This window comes from Trachinotus anak, unplaced genomic scaffold, assembly GCF_046630095.1.
Source record: "Trachinotus anak isolate AG129_WGS33_773 ecotype Australia unplaced genomic scaffold, CSIRO_AGI_Tana_v1 ptg000024l, whole genome shotgun sequence".
Taxonomy (NCBI): domain Eukaryota; kingdom Metazoa; phylum Chordata; class Actinopteri; order Carangiformes; family Carangidae; genus Trachinotus; species Trachinotus anak.
This window is the reverse complement of record NW_027273875.1, coordinates 8,255,883-8,276,565: the sequence shown is the minus strand read 5'-3', so window position 1 is coordinate 8,276,565 and position 20,683 is coordinate 8,255,883. Positions and strand designations below refer to the sequence as shown.

At 40.8% G+C, this 20,683-nt stretch overlaps 1 protein-coding gene across 6 annotated transcripts in view; it reads right to left on the bottom strand.

Annotated features, from left to right (window-relative positions):
- The window catches only part of gria3a (glutamate receptor, ionotropic, AMPA 3a), a 66,895-nt gene extending 56,669 nt beyond the window's left edge, over window positions 1–10,226 (bottom strand). For 3 of the 6 annotated variants that reach the window (XR_011684851.1, XM_071460262.1, XM_071460261.1), the window contains exons 1-2: window positions 9,858–10,225; window positions 9,309–9,467 (exon numbers count right to left, since the gene is read on the bottom strand). Coding sequence is in view for 5 of the 6 variants with exons in the window: in XM_071460262.1 (XP_071316363.1) it covers window positions 9,309–9,467; window positions 9,858–9,945 (247 nt within the window). In the remaining variant the exon portion in view is untranslated. Of the gene's footprint in view, window positions 1–9,308; window positions 9,468–9,857 lie in introns of all 6 variants that reach the window. The other 3 variants (XM_071460260.1, XM_071460259.1, XM_071460258.1) reach the window with 3 other exon arrangements.
- Window positions 10,227–20,683: the final 10,457 nt, after the last annotated feature.

Sequence of the window (20,683 nt, the reverse complement as noted above, 5' to 3'; positions counted from 1 at the left end):
CTTTTTTGGACAGAGTCACTGGTGAGCGCCTTGAGGTTTGAAGGGATTGGATTCTGCATTTGCACAAAGTGAGGACAACAATTTTACTTTTTGTGACGATAACACAAAAAGTGTATGTGTGTGCTGCTGCCTGGTGGAAAGTTATTTTTCTGCCGCTTTTCTAAGAGCAGTGCTTGTGGCAATACTGGAGGAGAAGAGAGCAGCAGGGCATCAATTCATTTCACTGAAAGAGAGAGAGGTTGTGTTGGTCTCACATGGGGATACCTGTCCTGTCCCAGGGTCACATGTTTATGAAGAGAAAAGGGCAGAGGACACAGCACAAACATGCAGCTGCTGTCTCTGCTGATGGAACGAGATGAAAAATTAAGGGAGAGGCAAAATGATTCAAATTTATCCTGAGGGGGACATGACGTTTTATACCACATTTTATGGCAGACATGAGACATTTCACTTAAAACCACAAATGTCAACCTCGGGGCAGAATGTCATCTTACAGAATGTCAAGGCCATCTATCACGTAGTTGCTGACATATTTCAGTCCGGACCAAAGTGGTCGACTGACCAACCGACCGACATTGCCACACTGCTGGCGTGGCCAGAATAGAGAGACAGTGGCCGGTGTTGATCAGTTATCTTAAAGACAGTGAATGAATCTGATGTCTGAGCTGACGATTGGGTTTCTACAATAAACCACAGTGTTAAATTCACGCAGTAAGACTTTATGTCATTCAACAAGCAGCTGATACAGAGCTCACTCAGACTGAATGCTACACGCTGATTCTTACATCATCTTTTATGTGACACATCCTGCCCATTAACCCATGATGACACATGTAGGTGACATGCAGCTCCCTCTATTCCCCTTCAGCAATAGAGCTGTAAGAATGACATGATGACACATGGAGGTTTTTGTAACCTCTGCATGATGTACAACTGTGAAAACAATTATGAATGGTAAATCAAGGTCCTATTATGATACATATGTACTACATAATATACATACAGTGGGTTCCAAAATTCTGAGACCACTTTCCCATTCATTTGAATTGGAAACGTTCAGGAAACAAAGAGCTGTGAATTACTGGAACTCAGAAACTAAAAGCAATGAAGACCTCTTTCCATTCCAATTTAAAAGGAGATTGTCAAATGAGACAGCATTACAAAGCTGGACAGAGGGTGCCTACAAATCTGGGGAATGTGCTGACTGACAGACACTCCGCAGATTCAGTGTATCCTCGTGGAAACAAGCTGGGCAGCTAAGCTGGTGTCGTTCGCTAAATGATGATTTGCAGGGTCAGGAGACACAGCCAACATCACTCCCCTGTTGTTCCAGGTAACACGCAACCTTTGTGTTCTGCCAGCAGCTGCTGAATGTGTCGACGGGACAGGATGTCGTGGGAATATTTCTCTGTCTGTATCTGACACCTGGGCATGGACACATTGTACTGAGCCACAGGAATTTCCAAACATCCTCAGTATCAACAGTTGTAGTCATTTTCCCATCAGTAGCCAAGTTCACTAAGGGCTTCTGCTTGTTTTGAGTCATGGGGGTTGTAGTCTATCCAGCATGCATTGGAGAGAAAACAACAAGACTCACACACACACACACACACACACACAGAGAACCATCCATGGACTGGGTTGACACAGGAATCACTCAGTATACTGTCATCTCCAGCATGATCTCATTAAAAAAACCTAAATAGTTTACAAGTATAGGTATCCTTTATGTTTTAATCTAATGGGTAGCTATGGGTAGCTTTCCAAATTTTTCTGCACAGGCACCATGAAAAAAAAATAAAACTACACTCTATTTGTATGCAACATCTCACCACAAATACATGGAAAGATGAAAAATCTGCGATTCAGTTTCCCTCTGTACTGAATGCAGCAGGGGTTGTGAATAAGCATGAGTGGACGCATGTTAAATAAAAGGCCACATTTGAAAACAGACACACGTGAGACCAAAACTCTGAAAAGTGCAAGTGTAGCTGCGCACCTGTGGCTGAAGTCTGTTTTCAAAGCACAAAATAGGAGCTTGGTTGATTATGTGTCATCCTTTAACCTTTCAGGGTGCTGCAGTTCAGTTCATTCTTTCAAGCCTCTTTCCACAAGTTAAAACATTGAAGTCGTGGTGTGGGACAAAAGTCAAGTAAAATTCAGTAATCCGATTTTCATTTCCTTGTAAATAAATGCATTCCCAGCTGTCAAAATTAAAAATGGATCCTGCACTGATGTTGATATTCTGCCATACTTAAGGTCAACGCTGCTTCTAGTTATGACAAGGCTGCTGTGTTACACAGTAACACCGTGATGCTTTAACTGTGTCCACTTCATGTATGTTTTTAGCTAGAAGACGAATGACCTTGGAGACCCTCTGACCTCTCCTCTCCTCTAGTGACACCGTGAGGTTCACATTTGTGGTTTCGTGTGTAGTCAACATCTGAACAACTATTGGATGGACTGCCAGGAAAGTTCATGTCACCTTTAGGATGAACTGTAACAACTTAACATTTCATCCAGCACCGTCATCAGGTCAAAATTGTGCTGCTTCACATCAGCATTGTTATTGTGAGCATGTTAGCATGCTGACGTTGGCATTTTAGCTCAAGCCTCACAGTGCTGCTAGCACAGTCTTGTCTTACAGTGGCCTTAGGTGGGAAATCAAAATGAATGACATTTCATCGTACTTTGTAAAATACCGTGATGTAAAAAGTGTTTCAGACAATATTTCCAACATGTGCATGAGCTTTTTAATAGTGATTCTTTTCAGCATCTCATGTGGTCTGAGTTTAATAAACTGCACTGATTCTACTGACGGGCTTGTTACATTAGGAGGCGCTAGTTCAATATTACCATAAAATCACAGCAAATGTTTGTTTTGAGATGAAAATCTAACTGAAGGTGAAGTGCACACAGTTTAAATGATCGCTGTGTTATGACATTTAAGTGTTTCATATTTTTATCCGCATTACAGTCTGCATTGTTGTGCAATTCGTCTCAGATGACCAACCACAGAGAAAGCACAGGGCATATAGGGACTGAAGCCTGAGTAGGTGTTTCTCCTCAGGCAGTGTGTGGTTGCATGTTGGCTGGAATTCCCTCTTCTCTACAGATTACAGCTTCGTAAAAGCACACATTTTCTTCCAGTGGGTTACCCCCTGCAGATACTCATTATGAGCAAAGAGCTGGGCAACACTCGTGGATTAGCCCTAATCTGAGAAATACAACTGGATTCAGCCCACATGTTAAAACAACATGACAGAAGGAAATCTACAGCAGCAATACACAGACAAGGCCTCGGGATACTGGAGCCTTGTATGGAAGAATAGACTTTAATATTGCACTGCACCACAGTAAAAGCACTGCTAACACTCCACCTACACACGCTTTGCATATTCTGCAAAAACATCAACCAAGGACCACTATTATAGGAGACAGAGGAATCGAATACACTCAATTTAAAAAGGTTGTAATGCTGCAGAAGACACTGGAATATGGCCTGACATCAAAAAGACATCAAGAAAATACAAATGTTTATAACGTGGAGAATCTGATGTTTCACACAACTGAACACAATATCAAAATTCTTCATTTTAATACACTGTTAGGATTAATCAGCTTAATCAACCATGTGTTCTGTACTATGTACACAAATTAGACTGAATAAAGGCAATAAAATATCAAACATCAATATCAAAGTAATGAGGTTTGAATTGTTTCTCGTTTCAAGTACATTAAAAACATTCAGTTCCTTCACTCCACTGAGGCACATATACAACTTTTCAAAATGTATGAAAGCGGCTGCTCTAAATTATTCACTGCCCCAGTGGCATCTTTGTTTTTCTTTTGCATCACTCTGTGTAGTTCAGCTTGTTGTCCTTGGAAAATCTCAGGTAACATTTAGTGAATAACATCACAGCTTTCAGAGGCAGTCGTGCTGAAAGACGTTGTGTAAGACTGCAACAAACTGCTGCAGCATCACTGTAGCTTGTCAGTAGTGATCACTGTCGCTCCGTTACAGCACTGGCATGTAAGCACATTCTGATGCACAGGATGAAAAACTAACTGTACATCTCCAGTGGCTTGGCCCCAAACCTATTCACTACTACTCCGCCATTTTACAGCACTTTGACCAGCCAGCGCTGAGGAAAACAAGAAATAAGCTTCATCTTAGGATAACTACGAGCCTGTCCGGCCGAATACATGGAGCTTTTTGCACGTGACAGACACCGGTGTCTCCAGTCAGCTGATATTTAAAAGCCTCTGTTGTCGTCATGGCAATTTATTTAGCATCACTACTCCCTTGTCCAAAGAAAGGTACTGCATTTATGCTGCATGATGAGCCATGAGTGCTGTATTGCCCCACAGCAGTACATCCTAAAAGCTCCTATCATTATTATCTTATTATTAAGGCTCAAACCATCTATTCATGTCAGTGAAAGTATCAGTTAGAAAACAGCATTGCCTGCAACTGAAATGACTCTTAAGTTAGATGAAATGACTCCAAAGACATTGTAAAAGCTCGTATGTATTTGTTATGCTCCATAACGACAACGCCATGACAAATCTGAGGATGAGTACTTGTCAACTTGGGGCAGGTCATCCAAACTGACAGGACTCTGGCTGCAGTAGCAGTAACTCAGATATTTTTATCAGTGTATCGTGATAAAAAGGACATGCTTTGGGTAAGTGTCTCTTTCTGTTCAAGGGCTCCCAAATGGAGAGGATCCATTTAAAGCTTTCAAATGCAAACACAAGCGTCTGACTGTCCAAATACCTAAGTCAAGGTGGTGAAGCTGTTTTTCATGCTGAGCAAGTTTTGATAATTGAATTTAAGCATGCACAGTGTAGCTTTAAAGCCAAGAGCGGACTTCTTCTTCCACTGATTATTAGTGACCTCACTGATACTGGCGCTGCTATAGTATGTGGATTAAGATAGGAACGATCATGATGAGTGCTCTCCCTCAGGCCTAACAATTTGACAACCTTGTCTCTGGTGCTCATGCATCATTCATGACTTGTCGGTTTAAATGAGTTCTCGGAGTTATGATGGATCCAAGGTTATGTATTGTTTGGTTACATCCCTGCATGTTTGTTTTACAACAGTAACTAGAGCAAAAATCATGTAAAGCATTGTCAAATTGAAAATAACAATTACCTTTTAATATTTATAAAAGCTCTAACACTCTAATGACCAACTGGATGAACTATTTTTTTCTTCCTAAACCCTCACAGCTTCTGAAATGATGGTTGCTTCTGAGTTGCTTCATTCTTAAATACTGTCTTGAATATTTCCACTTTTTTGAGAAATGCGCTAATTTGCTGTCTTGCCAAGAATTAGATGTGAAGATGAATATTTTTCCCATTTCTCTACACTAAATATGAACCTAATGCCAGCAGCCACTTAGCTTAGTTTAGGAGATTAGAAACACCCTGTTTCCAGTCCTTATGTGAAGCGAAGATGACCAGCTGCTCGCTGTAGCTTCATATTTAGTGCAGAGACTAGAGAGTGGTATCAATCTTCTCATCTCAGAAAGCAGAGGGAGCGTGTTTCCCAAAATGTTGAACTATTCCATTCAAGCATATAATTCAGTATACACAGCTAATTATGATCAACATGACTTTCACACCAAGTGAGTATAACCTCTTTCCTCTCAAATGCAGCTCTTCTGCTCTAATAATTATCAAAAATACATTTGCCATTGTGTGTTGCTACTTGTCTGTCCCATGCACTGTTTCTATTCCCATAATAAGGCAATAATAATAATAATAATAATAATAATAATTCCTTATTTGGAGAGAGCTTATGCAGTCTTAATAATGCAGAAAAAGAAGGAGAAGAAGGAGAGGAGGAGGAGAAGGAGGAGGAGGATATCTGGCTACATAAACTGGTCTATGCTGCATTAGTGGGACTGTCCATTGCCTACACACTGAAGTGCTCTAACATTAGCCTCTGTCTGAGCAGCATCACACTGGTTGAGTCATAGCAGAGGGAGGATAGGTAGCCATAATAGACAATCTAAGAAGAAACACACAGTCACATTGACGTTTGATGAAATCAAAGTTCATCTCTGGATGAATTCTGGTGCGAGCGCATTCATCCTGCTTTTGTTTTAGACAAGAAAAATAAAGAAGGATAATCTTCAAAAAAATGCATGATGTGGCATTTTTAAGATTTTTTTTTTTTTTTTTAACATCACATAGTGGCACATCAGATGAGAAATATTCAATAAAATGAGCTTACAAATCACTCATTTGGAGTCATGCATTTACACTTTGCAAGAATGTTTGATGTAGTAGACAGTGAGGATAAACACAGAAGCTTCATTATATGTTGAACAACTTGAAATAATCTGCTTCCTATATCTGCCCCATCACTACATCCAGAGGCTTTAATCCCACTTGGTTTATCTCATCAGTTCCTGCCCTGACCTTAGTCTTAATGGATGTATCAGTCCTATCTCTACATTTATGCACACTCCATCCTGGCCTGGGGAAAGGTGTCACATCGATACATCCTGCAGCTTCACTCCAGCCACAAATTGGTGAGATAATAAACACAACAGCAGAGTGAAGTTCTCTTTGTCAGGATCAATTCAATCCATTTACAGTGACTGGGAATTATTTGCTGCAGTACGCCATTGGCTGTTTTACAGGTTGGTTTGTTTTTGTTTTTTTTAACTGTCATATCTGCAATGCAAGCATCAAACTGAAAATGTAGCATCTCTGGCCAGAGGAAGTTGGAGAATCAGGCATTTATTAGAGGAGAGGGACTGCGATAGAGAAAATGAAAGCTTGGTGAGAATTGATTTTTCCATACTGGAGAACAAACTGGAGCCACACACACACACACACACACACACACACTGCTGCTGGACTATAGCCTTCCACCTATTGATCCACACTGCCAATAACAGAGTCATTTGCCATCAGGGATTTGTAACAATCATTATATACTGACCCAGCTGGAGGACAGCAGTGTTGTCCTGCTTTATTTCAGTCAGAATACATACAACAAATGCAACAAATGAGCTCTGAGTAAAAAGTAATTCCTCTCTTTTGTACAACCGATCTATCCTTTCTTTCATTCAGTTACTAAAGAGGGAGTTTTGTAGGCAAACCCAAAGACCACAAGCAATAAGCAGATTTAAAATCTCAGTCATCTTAACACTTTGCTAATATTTTCAAAATGTAATGATGTGAGCTGCAGGAAAGCATAGCAATGACTAACCTGTAATTCTTGCCAGAATAGAAATGTGTCAAATCATAATCATCACATTCATTTGCTACATCAACACCTGCCAGGCAAACAGGACATTATACAATCCAGACTACTATAATAAGAATCATGTAGCTTGGTGCGGTTTCAAGCAATGACTTAGTCACAAACTGGCTGGTCTGCATAATGAGCCGCTCACTGTTCTTTTTCAACATGAGAGCATCTAGCACCAGTTCTCATCTTGCATCAGCTCATCTCAATGAAATGAATCCCTCTTATTATCCTGTTTTTCTTCTTTGGTTTTAGGGGGAAAAACCTTAAGCTTCTTTCAAAAACAATGGAATCAGGTTTACTCAAAGTCAGTCCTGGCTACGGCCTAAACTGTTAATAGGCGCATGATCCAAAAATACACAGTAATTGCTTTTGTCATTCAGCGGGGCTCTATTTTCACTACAGGGCTCCACATGTGGAAGGAAAAGGTTGTTTTAGTTCCTTACAAAACTTGCATTAGAAACATTATCCTGTGGAATAAATGACTCAAACTATGTATTTATACCCTATGTACATAATGCAATTATTTGTACGTAACCAAAACACAATCTGTGGGTTAAAGATGACTGGAGGAAAAACAGCTCATTGACGCTGTGCTTTGCTGGATGACTTATTTTCCATAATGACTTCCTTTTTGCCTCCTTAAAATGAACAACAGGCCCAAGTAGAAGAGTTTGTACTTTGTCCCTGATCTGGACAAGCCGAGCATGTTAGATTCATCTCTTCCTCAACAACAACGGAGGAAGTGCCCTTGAGCTAAGCACTGACCCCACAGCTGCTCCAGTGTAATTACTCAGCAGCCGACAGTGCAAGGCTGTGGTCGAACTGGGCAGCGTCAAGGTGTGAGTGTGTGAATGTGTGTAATCCTGCATCCGCCTGCAACTTCTCCCCGAGCCTGCTCCTTGTTCCCTGCTATACACACACCAACAACTACATCACTTCAAAGGCACTTTGCATTTTGATTATAACTGAGCCCCTGGTGTGTGAGGCACAATTTTGCTCCATGCTCCTTTCTTTTTCTTCTTCTTTTTTTTTTTTTTTTTTTTTTGGCCTTTTTCTCACTTCATTAGGTTACACAGGCGTCTGGACGGCAGCTGACAGAGTTTGGAGAGCTGCAGCTGATCCTTAAGCGTGAAGTGTGAAGTGCAGTTGGTGGGAAGAAGGATAACAAATTAATTCTCCAGACAGAACTTGGTGCCCTACATGGCAGAGGAGTGACTGGTAGACCAATTATGAAGCCATCTCACACTCCACAGGCCTTCCCACCAAATCCATCATGTACGTGGAGGTGACTACATGGATTACAGCATGTTACAGTTGATGCAGTACCTTATTTATCCATCAAGAGTGCGGTCAGGCGAATTTTCAGCACTGTGCTGCAGGTAAAACCTAATGTGATATTTTAAACCATTATCAAAGGGACCTACAATCAAGTAGAACGATTTGGAGCTACACAAATGTTAAACATAAATATATATAAATTATAAATATTTAACATGAGCCTAATTATCAAGGTGTCAGAGGTGAAGGTTACTTTAGGGACATGCTGGTGGAGAGATGGGAAAAGTTTAAACAGAAAGACAAGATCAAATGCAACAATTTGCACGACATAACCAACTTCACTAGTAGCCCGCGCCACAATAAAACATGCAACCATCACCTGAAGCCAGAGAACAAACAGACAACAACCAGGATGCAGCAATGTTTGTTTTCCCCTCTGGAATTACTGAATTACTCGGTTTACAAAATCACTGGGTTTGGCCAATTAGAAGCCATCATGCTCTATCATCCAGCTGGTGAATTTTGGATGGCAGCCTGTGACTGAGGAGTCTGTGTATTAGGCAGGACACTTGGCAGGTGACCATCCATTTCATTCAAACCCCAGATTCAGTTCATAAGCAACATTCGCCATCATCTCTGTGTAAAATATATCTGCATCATGTCTTATTTCAAACTGGAAACAGCGAGGCGTCCCTGCTGTTCTTACACAGAGACAAGTCTTACTCAGAGGTTTATACAGTGTGTAACTACTCACACGCATGTGTGACGGAGAAACTGTTGGAGGACTCCAGGTTGTCAACATTGTAATTGAGGTGGAAGGGTTTCTCCGTCACATTCTGGTTGGTGTTATACAGCTGGACGGCAAACCTGAAGGCGCTGTGCTCCTGCACCGTGGAGCGCATGAACAGTCCACCTACAGGGGGGGGGGGAGAGGGGGGGGGACATGTTACATATGACAGCGCTCAATGAGCTCATCCCGGCACACATGAAGAATGCACTTTTAATATAAGAGCATTTCTAGATAACTAGATCAGTTCATTTGAGAAAGCAAGTCAACAAAGAAATGTGTTAGCGCTCACTAAACAATGCGCTGCAGACACTGAAACTCGCTCCGACAATTTGGATCAACTCTATTTTTACCAAACCGCCCACAAAAGACGCGCAAAATCCTACAAGCTCCTGGTTTGATGAGAAGCCAACTTGGCAATGAATTATGTAAATAACCCCATCAGGGCGACTTGCTGAGACGTGTCCTATTTAGATTAGAAATGTACATGTAGTCAGAGTACCCCACTGAACTTACCGATGTTGATTTGATTCGGAAACCCTGCCCGCGAAGCCCCCCAGAAATACAACACAACAACGACTGTCGCTATTGCGCGATGCCACATTTTTCTCCGAGAAGTGGAATCAACTCCTGGTCTGGATGTGACAGAGGAGAAGCAGGGAGAACCATGTACACGGGCTTGTACGCAAAGAAATCCACAAGATGCGGCGGGTGTTTCTCTCACTCACTGTGTGCACCCACGTTGAATATGTGCCAGCGCAACTGCAGCGCCAGCGTCTCTGCTGCTGCTGCTGCTGCTGCTGCTGGAGGAAACCTAAAGCCAATGCTCTATCTCAAAGATGGAGGAGGAGGAGAGGGACAGTGGGTCTCCTTACTGTGGATAAAGACCTTTGAAATGGACCACAGAGACGGAGAGAGAGAAAGAGAGAGAGAGAGAAAGAGAGAGAGAGAGAGAGAGAGAGAGAGAGAGAGAAGGAGAGGGATGAGGGAGGGCAGTGGGGGGCGTTTATCAAACTTGGTCTGACGTTGAATTATAATAAGAGCAGCCTCCAGTCTTCCTCCTCACGTCACTGCAGAGTTGGTGTGTGAGGCGGTGCAGCCTGAGCTGGATTTGGTGTGTGTGGTGCAAAGTCAGAGCAGCACACACACGCATCTAGTTCAACACTATAGTGCTGACTTGTGAGTGAGGCCATGTAAATCTATCTATCTATCTATCTATCTATCTATCTATCTATCTATCTATCTATCTATCTATCTATCTATCTATCTATCTATCTATCTAGTGTTCACATGTGTGCACCCATGCAGCAGTAGCCCTCCACACTGGCAGTGTAATCTTAGGCTGTCCCCTGCAGGTGTCTGGGTGCAGAGGCTGTAGATGTGGGAGCTACTGCACTGATTTATCAGTGTTTAATCACTGGTTGCCAAGTGTCCCAACTAATACTATATGCTGGAATCCTAATTGACTCACTTGTGTTAGTCTTTTGAATTCATAGTCAGTTTTGTTGGCAGCCTGAATAGCTGATACAAGGAGTCCAGGAGCAGCAATCTAATTTGTATGTATTGAATTTATCATTGACATGAGGTTCATTGGTTCAGTGTCATACACACCGAGGCGCCGTTGTTGTGGCCAACACATCCCTGAAAATACAAAATATAGTAAGATGCCTGAAGTCATTATCATTCTTAGCTCATTATCTTAAGTCTTTAAAACTGGCTGTATCCCAGACAGACAGCACAGAGTCTATGAGGGAAGGATCAGTGCACAGACAGATCTTATAGAAACTCTCTGAGGTTTAACATGGGCCTTCCAATTATTACACCACCAACATGGCAGGGAAATTGTGCTCTGCCTTGCAATAAGACTCGCATCACAGGAATCATGAACAACATGGGTGCACCGGCAGCGCAGCATGCACTCATCTCTCTCACCTCACATGGAGATTGCCAGATAATGTCTGGCCTGAAAAGCTACAAAGTCAGCGAACCTGCAGCCAATCTCAAATATACTCCAGTAATCAAATTCTGCTAAAGCAGTTGTGCCTGATTTGGCGTAAACACCATAAAGTGGATGTTTTTTTCCCTCTCATTTAAAACACTGCAGCTCTATAAAAACCTAATAGCTGCCTTTTAGGTTTACAGGTGATTTTCAGGCTTTGAAATTTAATCGTTGTCTTTCATAGTGCGTTTTTATGACACTGTATGTAATTCAAAAGCTCACTCTGTAGTCCAAGCTGCAGTAGAGCACAGGAGTGTGATTTAAATCTACTTAAATTAGTTATTGAACACCATTTTTAAGGACAAGCACTCTTCTGCCTAAGGTTCATCCTCCTTAATTATTTATCTCTTTCAAGACATTATATCGTTTTATTCACTCCAGTAGTGCTTACTCACTATGGGCGACTCTTACAGTCCATTAGACTAGCTGAGCAATACAATATCAATTATGCTCACAGAGTGTGATTTGTTGGAACAGGGACGTGTGTGTCTGTACAGTATATGTGTGCTGGAACGGTAGAAATCATTACAGCTTCCTTTTTAGTCTGCTGCAAAACCAGCACAGCAGAACAGGCTACAGAGTCTGTGCTTATTGATCTGGATGTGATTTAATGCTTGGCATACAACTCTAATCTTTCATAGGACACAACGAGTTGAACAACTGCACTATAATTAAGTTCAGTTTCATAAGGGAAAATACTGTGTGGATGGTATGACCTTTTCGCAGACATACACCACTGTTAGTGTGTCGTTTGTAGGTATGAGTTCCCTGCCACTTGAAAAATGATCCAATTAGATTCAGGCCACTTACACATAAACTGTGTAAGTGTGTTATCAGAATATCAACAACAAGTTAATAAAAGTACAGCCCAAAGTACAGCCTGCAATAAACTACACTTCACCAAATTGTCCATGCTCCTGAGCCAGATAAGGTACTGTACAAAAATTACTGGTGCACTCAGGGAGGCTGAGCTTATTGTTGTACTTCCTCACATACACGTCCTCCCCAACATTATTAATGTTTTCTTTAAGTTCTCATCATGACTTAGAAAAAACAGTAATGTCCTCCCTACAGTATGTCACATACTCCAATATACACCTCAATATCTTAATGGGACGTCTAATGTGAGCCACTGATGTGCTCCTCAGTAAAAATGCTGATACCCAATTTTGAACAATGGTGTAAGTTAAAGTCGTGTTTTTGATTTTGATTTATGTGCCTATATTATAAAAGGCAAGCTAAAAAAAAAATCAGATCAGAAAGGCTATCCTTTCTTCAAGCAAAAGAAAAATTACGATACCCACCCCCAGCACAGCTAATAATTTCTATACAGTCTCTAATGTGTCACAGTCGGACACAAGCACATTTCTCAGCAGGAATAAGCTTCTGTATCAAGTGATATGAAATCTATGAAACATTTTCTGCAGTAAATTTATCACCATACATGTTAAGAATCATGATGACATATTTGCCATTTTTATAACAGCATCCATTCTTCCTCTTAATGAGTTGCTGATGGGGGAATTCATACCAGCGTGACTTTGCAGCCTCTACAGTTGTGCACCGAACCTCTGGTTTCACAGAGGATAACAGTCTGCCTCGGTGAGGAGTTCCCCCAGCACATATCTGACAGCATTTCAATAAGTGTTAGAAGTATTTAGGAGAGCTTTCAGGTTATCACTGCACTGCCACTACAGCCCACCTTGGGCATCCTTCCCACTTTCCCTCAGCAGCAAATGAGATCTGTTTGGGGAGTCTCTCACTCTCCGTCTGATGCACAGGCTCTTCAGCGAGAGTCAGCTGAGTCTAAATGTCAGCGGGCCTTTCCATAACTTCCAATGGAGTTTAAGTAAGAATGGCATTTATGAAGTGTCGACCATATGGTGGGTGCAGTTAATAGCGTGGTGTGGTTCTGGCATCGCTCCAAGAAGCAACATTGGCAATAAGATGATAAACAGTGAAGTCCTGCTAAATAGTGAGATACAGCGCAGACAAACATAAGCACTGTTTCAGGTGATTGAAGGTTTGCATCAAAGTAGAAATAATGTGCAAATACTTTAAATACTTTGCCAGCCACAGACATCACTGAACGTACAGACAATCAATCACTTGTCAATAGCAATCTCTCTGTGAACTTAACCTTGTTTTATATATAGCAAATGCTTGTTATAACCCACAGAATTATGCACACAAGTTGTAAGCCTGAGGGAGTGGAGTGGCCTAAATACAGGCATATCCAGTGTCACACGTAGCACTGTTAAGAAAGAGCACACAGTTACAATCAGACACATCAGCCATCCACAATAATTAAGTCATCAAATAAACCACTGATTGGTCAGACAGATGCAAACATACAAATAAAAATCAGATTTGCATTGTGCAAGTGTCTGCGTCGCTACATTTCATAAAAAGCTGCCATTCTTTCCCCTCAGCCTTAATGGCTGAAAAGAAAGCTCTGATACACACTTGGTTCTTGTATAATCTCTTAAGAATTTACCAGCTATAAGGCAGAGCTAGTGTTTTCTAACTCCTGCTGTTGTTGTTGTTGTACAGTTTATTAATTGAAATAATACATGTTGTCTCGTTACTTGTTTACTGAGTCAAAGTCTCTGTTCTGGCGTCATTGCTCAGAGCTGGAACCTGTGAAATTGGATGTAGAACTTTGCAGCCACGTGTACAGCTCTGCATTTCACATTTAAGGTGACATTAGGGCCAAAGCCTGCTGGGAGAATTGAAAAGTGCACAGCAGAAGTGCTCTGATGCGTGTGCAGCCTCATTTTCCTTGGGCAGATAACGTAAATGAGGGTTGGCAGCGGATAATTAAAGATGAGAAGTACAGTTGTAAACAAAGTCTTCAAAACCAAACAGCGCTCTGTGAATCTAGTGCCATTATTTATTCTTGGTCAGGGATCAAGAGGTAGCAAATAAAAAGTGTGATAATGCATAATATCACAACTTGCATTGTGCCAATATCATACACACAGAGAAAAAACCTGAGGGGATATTGAGCAGTGGATTAACCAGGATTAATAAAACACCAAACCAAAACCATGAACAGCATGTAACATGCTCCCAAGACAGGTTTCATGTGTAACTAAACAAGAGTAATGCCCGTAAAATTCTTGAGATGAAATTATGACATTGTACTTTGTGTTATGGTACCCAAGGTCAGGGCTGCAATAAGTGGTCTGAAGCTCCCCAGAAAGGTCAGGAGATAAAAAGAGCTCGCTGAGTGCTATAAAACTCCCCGATAAAACCTTTTGTGTTTCATTCTCCTAAGGCTTCCTGTAAAACCCCTGTATTTATGGCTCACCGTCGAGCCTCGGATACAGAAAGTGCTCTGAGCCTCTCCACATGCCACATCTTACAATACACACTGTCATTTTATACTGCTCTTCAATTACTGTCTCTTTGATATTGACCATTCAAATCTTATTCAGTGACATATTTTACTTCTGCCGGTTATCTCATCATTAAAATGATGTTATTGTGGTTTAAACAAAACAAATGGGTTTTCAGAGCAGAAACAAACAAGACGAAATACCACTCAGGAATTGCAAGCGCACAAAACCAAACCAGAGTGATAATGTCAAGTGCACAGAGCCAGCTCATCAGCATGAGAGTTTGTTAAGGTGTTGAATACTGAGGATGCTGTTGGGGCGGCAGAAGGGGGCCAACATATTTCTTTGGAGCAGCTGAGTGGGCAGAAGCAAAGTGCAGATGTGTCCTGTCATGACACTGGTCTTATCTGACAGCTCTGAGTAATCATCTCTGAGTAAACAGCAGAGGATGTGTCAGAGTTTGACCTGCAGGTGATGGCTGCAGAACATTCTGGAAGATGGAAACTTGGCTTCTAAATACTGAACAAACGGATATAATATCTAGTTATTTTGCTGATTTCTTTTTTCATTTTTCTACGTGATCTCAGCTCACAGCTCTACCTGTGATAACAAGCAGGTATCACTTTATTTTAGGGGATTACAAGCAGGACATGAGTCAGCTGACAAGAGATTCACATTTAATCTATTCAAGTGTTTGCAAAAAAGAAAGACCTTTGAGATTATTTTTACTTCTTTTCCATGTTCTGTTGGTTGAAAATATCATACTTTGAAGTGCCCTGGTGGCTCACCTGGTACAGTGTGTACCATTAAGGCTTAGTCCTAACCGCAGCGGCCTGGGGTTCGAATCTGACCTTTGGCCCTTTGCTGCATGTCATCCCCTCTCTCTCTCTTACCAACTTTCCTGTCTCTCTCTCACTGTACCTATAGATAAAGGCATAAAAAGCCTAAAATATATATATATTTATCTGACTTTGGCAGGGGTTATACAGTATGTGCTAAACGCAATTTTGGACAAATTAATGACTTACAGTATATCACCAGTAGTTTATATGCATCACTGCGTATTTAATATGTTGCTCTGTGTGCCTAATCTCTATATATACATTGCTGTTTTCCTTATAGAAAGAAAATATGGCAACAGGAGTCTATGGCCATGCTTGTCATTCCAGTCAGAGAATAAAAAAAGCTATTACAAATCATCCTAAGGGGGGCATGAACGTGTGGACCAAATTTCATGGCAATCCATTTAGTGTAGTTGTGGTGGCACTAGAGGAAAAGTCACCAGGATTGCTCCTCTGTGGACCATAAATGTCTCAGCAAAATTTCATGGCAATCCATCAAACAGTTGTTGGGATATTTCAGTGGAGGACCAATCAACCAGCAGACCAACACTGCCGTTCATGTAGAGCCATACAAGTGGCATGGCTGAATAAAACGTCATCAATAAAACAAGACACTTTGTGCAAAACACACCCAGTAGACTCACTAGTCTGATCTAGTCAGTGGAGCAAATTTTGGTCCCGAAAGTATTTGCATAATTTACAAAATACTGGACACAGAGTGTTGATCACAGTGTTTATAAGCCTAATTAGGAAATGTAAGTGTGTGTATGCCATGTGGCAAATTTACTGCATAGATAATTACCAAGCTGTGCGCACTACTGCCCAGTGATATAGTAGGAAGGTAAATGCAGTGCATAATGTGCATATGCCTTCATAAAGTATTTACCTTTATGAATTTAACTTTGCTGCATTCTTACAGTCTAAATTCAAACTGTGAATGTGTATAAATTAATGTATTGTACATTTAGAAGCATACATGTTGGAGCGCTGCCATGGAAAGACTTATAGGTAATTAATAGGATTTTAAATCAATTTGAAATGTGCCGAGTGTTAAGAGGCTTAAACAGGTCAAATATGAGTCTTAGTAAGGAGACTTTGCCTGGAGCCGAATTTCAAACAAACTGGAGATTACTTAAAAATGAATGTGTGACGCAAGCAGAAAGTGCATCACAATAATCTAAACAGGATGTGACAAAGGCATGAGCAAGAATGAGAAAATCCTTGAATAACCCAACCAAAGCTCTGATATGACTTGGACTGAAAACCAAGCGTGACTTAAGAGATACTGCAACTGATCTCAGTCACTCCACATGCATCTTCACGAAGCCTCAGCAAATCTGCAGTAAAGAATGAGGCAAAATCCCCAAAATCAAATGCACCAAGCCGATACAGACTCAAAGCTGCAATCACAGCTCGCATTGCATATAAATCCATTCAGAACTGCGACTGGGATGAGACACTATATCTGAGTATTTCTCAATTCATTTTCAAAAATGCTGTCTTCACTGCTTTTTTCCTTGAAAAATCGTATTACATTCATATATCATCCAGTGTAATGTTATTGGCTTTGATGTACATTGCTGAGTCTCTGACCATGAGCCACTGAGAACAATTAGTATTCAGCTTTTGACTCCACATATCACGGCAGCTGCTTTGGTTTGAGTGAAAATCTGCATACCTTGTAGACAGATTTGCAAATTGATAATCTCAGATGTCTGTCAGGTACAGTGTTTGAAAAATGAGTTTGGGTTACATGTCCTATTACTTTATTACCAGTGCAAGCATTAGTATATCTGTCTACAGGGGGGGAGCTCAAGGCAATGTTTTTATGCAGAGGAGTGAATCAGTGATATGAAATCATTAGGTTTGTCAAAAACTGAAAAGTATTTATTGTTTGCAGATGGCACAGTTGCTTCACTTTGACATTTTTTTTTCTTCTAGACATGATGAAAAACTGTGATAATACATAACTGAAAAATACTTTATTCCACTCTGGGGAAAAGTCCACTTGTCCATTGCTATATTGAGTATATAATTAAACTGTCATATAGTGATACTCTCTAACAAAGGACCTTTGGAAGAGTAGCAACTGAATCAAAATGATACTTTGTAGAACAGATTGTGAGCAAATGGAGAAAATGACGAAATGAAAGTCTAAAAAGTCTGGTAATTAGGAGGCTTTATTTGAACAGCATGTCGGTAACCAGAGGGAGCTAAGGTGCAGCAGCACAGATGAATATTAATGGAAATTTGATTAAACATTCCCACATCTTTAACTGAATATCCCACAGGCAAAGCACTCACAGAAACAAAACAAATGAGCCTGGCAATTTTAATTATCTATGTTCTGTTTTCTCAAATATTCCTTGTCTCTTTTTCTGCCTGATGAGATCGCGACAACAGATGTTTTAAAGGACAGAACTAACATTAGACTTTCTGCCCTTTGGCTGACTTTCAATTGATGTTCTCCATGGTTCACATACTCCACGTCCAAACATACTCTTCAGGATATTTGATGTGATGATTCAATATTTCACTGTTATGTCAAATATTCAATTACTATTTTCTGAAAACTAAATGTGTTTTTTCAGTTTTTCAATTCTGCTTATTCAAGTCCTGCCAGCAGAAGCTGAACCCAGCCTGAATTACTTGCAATCGCATCCAACAGCAAAGCACTCTGTGAAAGAAATGTTCACTGCCAACATTTCCCAAAGATACACAAACGAAGAAACAGGGGCTCTGGTGGTTTTTTTAAATGCATATTAGATGTTTGATTTGCTTTATATGTATCAGCACAGTAAATGCTAAAACTGAACTGAAACTGATGGAGATATTAAAATACTGATGACTGAAGAATTTGGGGGAAAATATGAAGCTGGCTGCAGACACAAACACAAAAATGTTTGTATTCAGACTTAGGGATTCACACTATTTTACTTATTAAGATCTTTTAAAGTAGGTGCTATTTCAAGAGTAATGACCGCAGTTCAAGGGCGGCGCGGTGGTGCAGTGGTTAGTGACCTCACAGCAAGGTTCTGGGTTCAAGCCCCGGCCCTGGGGCCTTTCTGTGTGTAGTTTGCATGTTCTCCCTGTGTCTGTGTGGGTTCTCTCTGGGTTCTCCAGCTTCCTCCCACAGTCCAAAGACATGCACATCAGGTTAAATGGAGATTCTAAATTGCCCGTAGGTGTGAATGTGAGTGTGAATGGTTGTTTGTCTCTATATGTCAGCCCTGCATCCTGTCCTGTGTGTACCCCGCCTTTGCCCAATGTCAGCTGGATTTGGCTATAGCCCCCTGTGACCCTGTACGGATAAGCAGTATAGATAATGGATGGATGGACCTCAGTTCACATTTTTAATGAAATCATTAACAAAACCAGTCCAGGTCTGGATTGAAAGTTTGGCAGCAAACAGTTTAAGAAACCCTGTGGAGCTCCTGAGCAGGTGTCACTCGTGTCATACATTGACTTTTAATAACTGAGTTTGCCCCAAGAGTGACCTGCACAGTCACTGATCATCATTTTAGTACAATGATTCCACCCTCCTCTTTTTTTTTTTTTAAATATTTAATTCATATTCTTTTTATTTTCAAGAGCACGAAAATCACATACAGGCAAAGCACCTTTTTGGGAGTTGCACCGTGGTAATAACAACGGGTGAGTATTCTTTAAAACATTTGTTAATTCATTCAGGCATCTTGTAAACACTGCCAACATCTCGGCGCTGCATTCCAAATTACACCGATCATCCCAAAGGGGAAGTGCAATTACAGCTCCAAACAAGGTGACTGATTAGCACAGGTGGAGACTTCATCATGCATGGAAAAAGACATGTTTACTGTTGCCGCTTCGAAAAGAAGCAGCATGCCGGTTTCACTTTTTCTTGAAATCTGGCTTCAAGCTGGTGTTTTATTGATCACAAACTTTAAAATAAATGTACAAACATCTAGAAGGTAGACCTACTTGTACTTGATTTTCCCCAATATTTTTCATCTGCAAAAAGTACAATTAGTTATCAATAATAAATATGTTATAATTTTTCAAATCTTTTCTAGTTATGAATTTTCCTCTATGAAAAATCTCAGTACTTGATGCTCTTAGTCAGATCCCTGAGTACATTTTCATCATCTATTTTTGTCACTGTTCAGAGGTCAGTACACTAACTTGGCCTACAGGAAAACAGACACCAAACAGTAATAAAATTCTGCTTAATTTAAACACACCACAGGAAAATATGGTAAAAGCATAGCAGTTGCTGTAGTTTGAAAACAGTTCAGTCCACTGTCAACCCCCCCTCCAAACAATGCCCCACATTGCCTGCATCTATAAATAGGGTTACTTGGCTGCCTCCTCCATGGCTGCTGTTCTACCCTGTAGCATGGCCTGCCACAGCAGTGCACAACCATCCACCAGGCTCTGATGCAGCATGCGGCACTGGTGGTCGACACCCCTATCTTACTGGATCACATCAACCTCAGACACAGATCCAAATCAGCTCTGACCTCTGGCCTGCAGGAGCTTTGCAAAGACGTGGCGCTGTTTGTTTGACAGTTTAATATCTAAATCCAAAATGTTGTTGTCATGTGAGGACTGGGGATGTGATGTTTCTTGTAATCTCATCTAAAAAAACAACTGTGCAGCAGTTAGCGCTCCTGTACAGTACCCATTTTACAACTACATATTAGGGTCAGCAAAATTAAGAGGCAGATTGCTGGGATGTTCAAAAGGAACAGCTAAATGTCCCTGAGAGAAAATACAGTGGTAATAATTGACCAGTCTCAGGGATCTGCAGCTTATTCCAGTCACTGGCTGTAGCAAACTTGAATGAGGACTGGCCCCAAGAGGACCCCACTTTGGGGACATTTGGCAAAGTGTGACAGACTATATCACAGAAAGAGCATAAACTTTTTTGATTTGAAGTTTGACGTTGGCTGTGGCCAACTATCAATGTATAAAACACGGTTTGCTGAGTGAGCAACAAGCTGTGTACTGTGTGCTGTATCTGTGTCCTGAATGTTACTGCAACATAATCCAGCAAAAAGAAGTGGGTCACCTGGACCATGGAGAAATTTTGCAAAGAGCACCTGACATTTGTCTCCTTTCCTAGTTCCATGGTATTTGTAAAAAAATAAATAAATAAATAGTTTCTGTGTTTTGTGTTAT